At 40.7% G+C, this 8,648-nt stretch overlaps 1 protein-coding gene across 1 annotated transcript; it reads right to left on the reverse strand.

Annotated features, from left to right (window-relative positions):
- Positions 1-664: 664 nt before the first annotated feature.
- On the reverse strand, positions 665-1,162 carry LOC127695213 (keratin-associated protein 9-1-like). The gene has a single exon (XM_052197177.1). The coding sequence runs from the start codon at positions 1,160-1,162 to the stop codon at positions 665-667; it is 498 nt and encodes a 165-aa protein (XP_052053137.1).
- Positions 1,163-8,648: the final 7,486 nt, after the last annotated feature.

Genomic DNA, 8,648 nt, shown 5'->3' on the forward strand with positions numbered 1-8,648 from the left:
ATAAAATCCAGAGACATAAAAGGAGAGAACAGACCATAGGTTTGTGGGAGCTGAGGTTGGAGGAATCAGAAGGATAGCAATTAGTGGGTTCTAAACTTTAGTTATGTCAGATAAAAACCTTGCACGGATCTGAGGTTCAAAATTAAAGGCATTGCATTGAACATTTAAATATCTATTGCTTATATAGATTCTTCAATAAGTAGTTTATAAGAATATAATGAAAGATCAAATGGAATGAATGAGAGCATGGAGTTTATTAAAATTACTTGTTTCTAGGTACACAGCCCATAAATGAGAAGGAAGAAGATAATGGTACTTAAAAATCTGTGGTGACTCAGAAGAAAATACAGTCGAGAAGATAACAGGTTAAATAAAGTTATTCTTGGAGGGAAGTGTTTTTGTCAGTTGTTTGATGAGAGATGGAAAGAGCATGGCTCAGAGCTCAATCTGATGCCAGACCTTCCCAGCAGGCAGCTGTGATGACAGGGCAAGATCCAGAATCTGTGCAGATGAGGAGACTCCATCCTTCCTCAAAGCATTTCATCTCTTAAGTCATGCTGTACATTTGTCAGGTTCCCTGGTGAGAACGTGAAGTTGTCCAGCAAAGGTTAAGAGGTGGCTTTGAGCAGACAGGGCATGCCAGCTCTCCCTGGAACATGGCTTTTCAGGCATTCTTTGGGGTCTGGTCATCAGCAGCAGGTGGGCACACACAGCAGGGCTGGCAGCAGGGTGTGCTGCAGCCAATGATCACACAGGTGGGTTTAAAAGAGGTGGTCTTGCAACAGCTGCTTTCACAGCAAGTTGGTTGGCAGCAGAGCTGGAGGAGGCTAGGCTGGCAGCAGCTGGGCTGGCAGCAGGTGGGCACGCAGCAGCTGGGCTGGCAGCAGGGTGTGCTGCAGCAGATGGTCACACAGGCTGGTTTGCAACAGTTGCTGTCACAGCAGGCAGTGTCACAGCAGGTTGGAGGACAGCACAGCTGAGAAGAGCTGTTGACAGTCTTGGTGCTGTGGCAGCAGATAGCCTTGCAGCAACAGGGTGTGCTGCAGCAACCTGGGGCACAGCAAGGCTGGCAGCAGATGAACACAGGGCAGCTGGATTCAGAGCTGCTGCTGGTCTTGCAGCAGGTGGTCTTGCAGCAGCATGGCTGACAGGTGTGGGTCATGGTGTCAGGAGTGGAGGGTGATCTTGTGTTCCCAGGTGAGTCTTCTACAATGTAGCAAGTTCTTCCAGTCAGGGCCTTTTATACAACAGGCCTCCAAGGTTTGGACCAATCAGGACTTTTCCTCCTTGTTTATCATTTTCCATAGTTAATTTGTTTTCATCAAGGAAGAATTTCTCACCCAATGCTCTGAATCATTTGACATCATTCATTGTTTATCTGGTGATAACTTACTTGAAGGTTTTCCAATAAATTGGTGTCATCCCATCAGCTTTGTTGTACCTTTAATGGTCATCTGGGCCTTGGTTGGCTCCTGACTGTGTGGATGTTAAAGGTCACTGTGCGCTTACAAATTTCTCCCGTTATCCCCACATGGAAATATAAAGTCTCTGCATAGGAGTGTGCTGTATTCACAATTATGGTCTCAATGCCCATGGAGCCCAATTCCAAACTGTCTTAGTTGTCAATCTCTGCTGCATAAATTCCTGTACCTGTGTATCTGAGGCATAGTAAAGGTGCTTGTGAGATGGTTTCTGGAATAATGTGTTTCATAGCAGAGTAAACAATTCTGAAGGGTATGAAAAGAAACAAAGAAACAAAGACCCAGAACTTAAGAATAAGCACACATCAGTTGATGTGGGGGTGAGCATTGGTCCTGATTCTCTGACCAGGGCAGTTCCTGGGAAAGATACACTTTTAGTCTCAGATCTAGACAAGCCATGGTGAGCAGGTGACTCCAGCTCACAATGGCTGGCTGCAGTGTCAGGGATCTTAGACTGTTGATCTTTTCCTTGATTTTCCTTCCCTCTGCCCTGCTCCCTTTACCTCTAATCCCATCTTTTTACCTAGTCCCTCTCCTTCAGTTTCTATTTTTTCTTTCTCTTCAATGAAAGATTCACGTACCTAATTTATTACCCATTTCCCCTGTGAGCACTAAGATGTGCCTCTCTTTTTCTACTACTCATATTAATAAACGTAGATTATTAATTCCTCATTTGAGAGAATGAAGAGCAAGCACAGCCATCCCAGTATTAAAGAAATGGAAATGAACCCAGGTCCTACAAACCATTTCATGTCACCCACCCTCAAGCGCTGCTTCCTACACCATCCAGGGTCTGTCTGTCTTCCAATGCTGGGCATCACTTTTAACCTCTTTGCAAATCAAAAATATTCTGTGTTTGTTCATAGGATAATTGTGACGATCTTTACCATCATGTCCCCAAGTTTGCTTGCTCTGATTCCTGTGTACTCTTTGACTGGATGAATTTGACACAGCTCATTGGCTGCAGAAAATAGTTATATTGGCTCATAGAAAATAGTTTCGTTCTATTCGTAAGCACACTGCCACAAGTGTTTCTGTTTTAAATGCCTCCTTACAGAAGTGGGTACCCGGAAACTTGCTTCTCCGGAAATGCTTGTACATTGGTTTGCAGGGGTCTAGCCTCCCTTTCACTAGATTTGTTCTTGGATATTTTCTTTTTTATTGCCCTACCTGGGTTTCAATTTATATCTTTCATTTTTGTTTCTTATGACATATGGAAATTCACTACCCTCTCTATGGCCCCTGTGGCTTCCTCTGGAATCATTTTCTCTTCTGAAATAGTCAGTCCAATTGTTCTTTTGTGTGCTCTCCACTCCTTCATTGAAGAAACATGAAATCTCTGTTTTTGAGTGTGACTTAACAAGATGATCTCCAAATTTAACCAGTTTTCTGGGTGATATCATGTTGTCCTTCCTTCTGTACACCATGTTTTATTTATGCATTCACCCACTGACAGACAGGCAGTTCTTCCTTTGTTTTATGTATTATGTAGTAGATTAGATTGCTCATGCAGTGGTTCTAATCTTAGTTTTTTTTTTTTTTAAATATCCTACAAGCTAATTTCCATACAGCTTATACTAATTTACATTCCCATTAACTGTGTGTGAAGGTTTTCTTTCGCTCTTGTATCCTCACCAGACTTGTTATTGTTTGTTTTCTTGATGACAACTGTTCTTGACAGGAATGTGGTAGAATATCAAAGAACTTTTAATTTGCATTTTCTCATGGCTAATGGTGTTGAATACATTTTAATGTATTCTTTTAATCATTTCTAATTTTTGCTTTTAAAAATATTCAAATAATATGACTAATTATAAGATTACCATTTTTAAATTTTAACTTTTAAGTTCTCATACATATGTATACATTTATATATTTGTATAATACACACATATATAAACTTATACATATTTATTTTTTATATATGTGCCTGTGTGTATAATATATATTTTTATATATACATATAAATATGCATATATACATATATACATCTATGTATATATAATACATTTATTTATAGCTTATATATAGTTTATACATATGTACATATGTACATATAAATAAATATTGTATTATATGCATATATACAGATATATCTGTGAATATAAATAAATATATGTTATATTATACAAATACACACACACATACACACACACACACACACACACACACACACACACACATGGATATTAACCCTCTCTTGGGTAACTGGTTGACAATATTCCTGTTCAAATCACTGTCTGTTCATGTGGTGACTTATCTTCTGCCTGGAAGGGTTGGTGTGGTTGCTCTTCTACAGTATTGATCTTTGCCTGCCCTTAGATGACAAAGTTCATTGCAATATGAACATGCTGTTGTGGTATCCATAGTGATAGACTGAATGGCATGTAGCCTGACTCTTGGCTCTGTAGAGCCTCTCCTCTCATGTCCCCCTCTTAAGAAAGGTTTCATTCTTGGTATACTTTAGGAGGAGAGAGAAGTGATGGGCAAATCAGCTTCCCATTCAAAGGATGAGGATTCTTTGAGGGTCAGGGGAAAGGGGGAGAATTTTTGTAACCAATGGCCTTTTTTTTTTTAAACTTTTCAGGAAAGGTTCATGCCAGGCTATTTGGTGAACATCCTATATCTTCTACCTTCAAATACCATGATTTCTTTCTAGGTTAGAAACATTCTAGGTCAATATTACAATGTTGGAAGTATTGCACTAGAAGAATGTCTCCAATGAGATGGTAGTGAACCTGCTAGTGAATAGCAGTTCAGCATAAAATGTGAACCTGCTTTTGCCTGGTCCCAGGCTGTCTGTTGATGGCTAGGCAGGTGATATGTGAGAAAGAGAACTCTGTCTAAGAGAATCATTTCTCGGGTCAAGAATATTCTTACCCAGTAGCAGCACTACTCTTAAATGTTCCTATTATACATGAGAAACATCAGCACTGGGGCTGTGGGCTCAGGTGCCTGAAGAGAGAAAATCAGTAGGTCAGATTATCCTTGGGAAGCTGAAGTCATCAGCAGTGTAGGTAAGAGTAAAGCCTTCTTGTGCAGGGACAACTTGAAAGAACAAATGACTTCATGATTAGCAGAGTGTACAACAGTTTAACTGTGGACATTGAAAAATAAATATGGGAGACTGTCAATGACCATTTCTATTTCTTTAGGGGTTATAGAACCCCTAAAGAAATGCATTTGCATTCACAGTCCTCTGCATGCTAGCTGCCAGTTGAAACAGCCCCATTTGTTGAAAAAGCTACCTTTTTTTCACTGGATGGTTTTAGCTCCTTTGTCAAAGACCAAGTAACTGTAAGTGTGTGGGTTCATTTCTGGGTCTACAATTCTATTCCATTGATCTACCTGCCTGACACTGTACCAAAACCATGCAGTTTTTCACACTATTGCTCTGTAGTACTGCTTGAGAGTCGGGATACTGATTCCCCTGGACGTTTTTTACTGTTGAGAATAGTTTTAGCTATCCTGGGTTTTTTGTTATTCCAGATGAATTTAAGAATTGCTCTTTCTAGCTCTATGAAGATTTGAGTTGGTATTTTGATGTGATTTGCCTTGAATCTGTAGCTTGCTTTTGGTAGCTGGCCATTTTTACTATGTTAATCCAACAAATTTATGAGCATTGGAGATCTTTCCATATTTTGACATCTTTTCAATTATTTTCTTCCAAGATTTAAAGTTCTTCTCATACAGGTCTGAAGGGGCTTAAAAAGAGAGGATTGGGGGTTAAGGGAGTGTGGCACGGCAGTGTGGGGGAAGGGGGTGCCCAGTCACCTCTTCCCCCTGAGGGACTACACACACACAGGCATGGTATAGAATAGAGTTTTTCAGGGTAGAGGACAGGAGTTAGTGGTAGAGAAAGGTAGAGGGTAGAGAGTAGAGAAGTGGAGTGGAGGCCGGCCATGACCATGTGGAGAGAGGGGGGAGGAGAGCCCAAGGGGCAGAGAGGTGAGAGTGTGTGGGAGAGCAGAGAGAGAGCAAAGAGGGAGAGGAGGGGCAAGTAGCCCCTTTTATTGTGGGCCAGATCTATGGGGCGGGACATACCTGGCTATTGCCAGGTAGGTGTGGGGTGGAGCTTAGACAGAATACCAACAAGGTCTTTCACTTTCTTAGTTAGAGTTACCCACAAATATTTTACATTATTTGTGGCTATTGTGAAGGATGTTGTTTCCAGAATTTCTTTCTCAAAGCAGATATCATTTGTATATAGGTGGGCCAATGAGTTTTTTTTTTTGAATGAATTGTGTATCCAGCTATTTTGCTTAAGGTGTTTAATCAACTGTAAGAGTTCCCAGGTAGAATTTTTGGGGTCACTTATGTATACTATCATATCATGTCCAAATATTGATACTTTGACTTCTTCCTTTCCAATTTGTATTCCCTTGATCTCCTCTAGTTTTCTTATTGCTTTAGCTAAAACACCAAGGACTGTATTGAATAGCTGTGAAGAGAGTGGAAAGCCAGATCCTGTCCCTCATCTTAGTGGAATCATTTTAAGTTTCTCTCCATTTAATTCGAGGCTGGCTATCTAGTAATTTTAGTATGTTTAGGTATGTGCCTTTTATCCCTGATCTCTTCAAGACTTTTATCACGAAAGGATTTCCTCATTTTATATTTTGTTCTGTTCTGTTTGTTTGTTTGTTTTTATTGCTTCTGTTTCCATTTTCAGGTCTTTATCAGGTTTGTTCATTCCCTTCACCTGTTTGATTATATTTTCCTATATTTCATTAAGGGATTACATTTACATAGAATGTTCCCTAATTTTTATCAGCATGCATACTTCATGCTCATGTAGGTCAGAATATAGCATTATATGACCTGAAAGTAGAGTAATGAGTGATTAGAAGCTGGTATGTGGATATTGGGAGCTAAACCCAGATCCTCCTTAAGAGCAACATGTGTTCTTAAACATTGAGCCATCTCTTTAGCCCCCAAAACTGGGACTCTCACATAGTAGTGGGAATATGAAGTAGAGCCACAGGTGTTAAGAATATAACCTCATAGGAAGAACAACAATATCAACCAACCAGACCCCCCCTCCCCCCGTGCTCCCTAGGTCTAAGCCACCATCCAAAGAAGACACATAGCTATGGCTGCATATGTAGCAGAGGATTGCCTTGTCAGGCCTCAATGGGAGGAGAGGTCCTTGGTCCTATGAATGTCTGATAGATGCCCCATTGTAGGGCAATTGAGGGCATGGAGATGGAAGTGGGTGGGTGGGTGGAGGAACACTGCCATAGAAGTAGAGGTGAGTGGGGATAGGAGAGGGGGTCTCTGAGAGAGGGGGAAACAAGGTAAGGGGATAACACTTGAAATGTAAATAAGTTTAAAAAATAATAAATGAACAAAAAATCAGAATACAACAAATACTCCTCAAAAGAAAGAAATAAAAATAATGGTACTTTATGATATAGTTGCTATGGCAGAAGCTTCCCCTAATGAATAAAGATTTCAAGGTACTAATCACTAAGCAAATAGGCAGGAAAACAGAAATACCTTTCTGCTTTCTGGTCTGGAAGAGGAAGAGGCCAGGTAGGAGGAAGGAATTTCCTTTTCAGACAGGGGGAGAAGGCAGACAGAATGTAGGAAAACAGAGGCTGTTGTTTCCAGTGGATCTGCCACTGGAGGCTTTATAACAGAATAGCTTACAAAATTAGGGTGCTAGGTTCTGCCCACAGCAATTGTATTACCTGTTGATTCTAAACTAAGATTGTGTAGTGTTTTCCTTCATGCAGTGATTCAAGTGGGTTCTGGGGAAAGGTACAGCAGCAACAGCAGCAGAGCATGGTGTCCCAGAGCACACCTCAGCCTGCCCCAGGATTTTGGAAGCACGGGGCTTTTGTGTCAATAGCCAGCCATGGGGACTTAGCATAGGTGGACAGGCCCTGGCTAAAAGGAAAGAATTCGGTCTTGGCCTGTCAGCAGGGCTGCAGACAGACCAAGGCCACCCTACCCTGCAATAGCATGGGCTGCTTTCTAAGTACTTCATGCAACGAGTTGCTGTGTCTCAGGATAATTTTTTAAGTTAATTGAAATCAGAATCTTTTCAATTTCAAGTTTTATTTTCACATGAGTCTGTTTATTGACTCTACTGAGGGACTCTATCGGGTCCGTTTAAGGATAGCATGTACGCATGTACTCTGGTGACATTTCCTCCTCCACGTCCCACGTCCCACTAATTGCCCTCTTTCTCAGAGACAACCCATAGGATTTGAAGTTGTTGTATAACAGCTTGCATTTACAAATGAGAAACCTTGGTTGGTAATTTGTGTTTCTGAGTTTGGTTTCTTTCACTCAGTATGATAGTCTTATATGTGGCCAATTCCTAGGAAATGATTTGGTCGAAATCAAAATATTCAAGGGATATTGACACCTGCAAGTTGATGCTAATCACATTAACAATAGATAAGAGGTGTTGAAACCTAGATGCCCATGGAAAAATAAATGGATAAAGCAAGTATGACATGAGGCCACTGCTACATGATCCCACACATGTGATGTTTATAAAATCCAGAGACATAAAAGGAGAGAACAGACCATTGGTTTGTGGGAGCTGAGGTTGGAGGAACCAGAAGGATAGCAATTAGTGGGTACTAAACTTTAGTTATGTCAGATAAAAACCTTCCATGGGTCTGACATTCAACACTGAGGTCACGGCATTGAACATTTAAAAATCTATGGCTTATAGAGATTGTTTGTTAATTGATTTGTAAGAATATAATGACAGATCAAATGGAATGAATGAGAGCACAGAGTTTATTAAAATTACTTGCTTCTAGGTACATAGTTCATAAATGTGAAGGAAAAAGTTAATGGTACATAAAAATATAGGGTGAGTCAGAAGAAAATACAGTCGAGAAGATAACAGGTTAAATAAAGTTATTCTTGAAGGGAAGTGTTTTTGTTAGTTGTTTGATGAGAGATGGAAAGAGCATGGCTCAGAGCTCAATCTGATGTCAGACCTTCCCAGCAGGCAGCTGTGATGACAGGACAAGATTCAGAATCTGTGCAGATGAGGAGACTCCATCCTTCCTCAAAGCATTTCATCTCTTAAGTCATGCTGTACATTTGTCAGGTCCCCTGCTCAGAACGTGAAGTTGTCCAGCAAAGGTTAAGAGGTGGCTTTGAGCAGACAGGGCATGCCAGCTCTCACTGGAGCATGGCTTT

Source organism: Apodemus sylvaticus, chromosome 10 (genome assembly GCF_947179515.1).
Source record: "Apodemus sylvaticus chromosome 10, mApoSyl1.1, whole genome shotgun sequence".
Classification (NCBI taxonomy): Eukaryota; Metazoa; Chordata; class Mammalia; order Rodentia; family Muridae; genus Apodemus; species Apodemus sylvaticus.

What these genes read in the sequence shown, in the direction of transcription:
- LOC127695213 (XM_052197177.1), bottom strand. Translation starts at nt 1,162, where the DNA reads ATGACCCACACCTGTCAGCCATGCTGCTGCAAGACCACCTGCTGCAAG.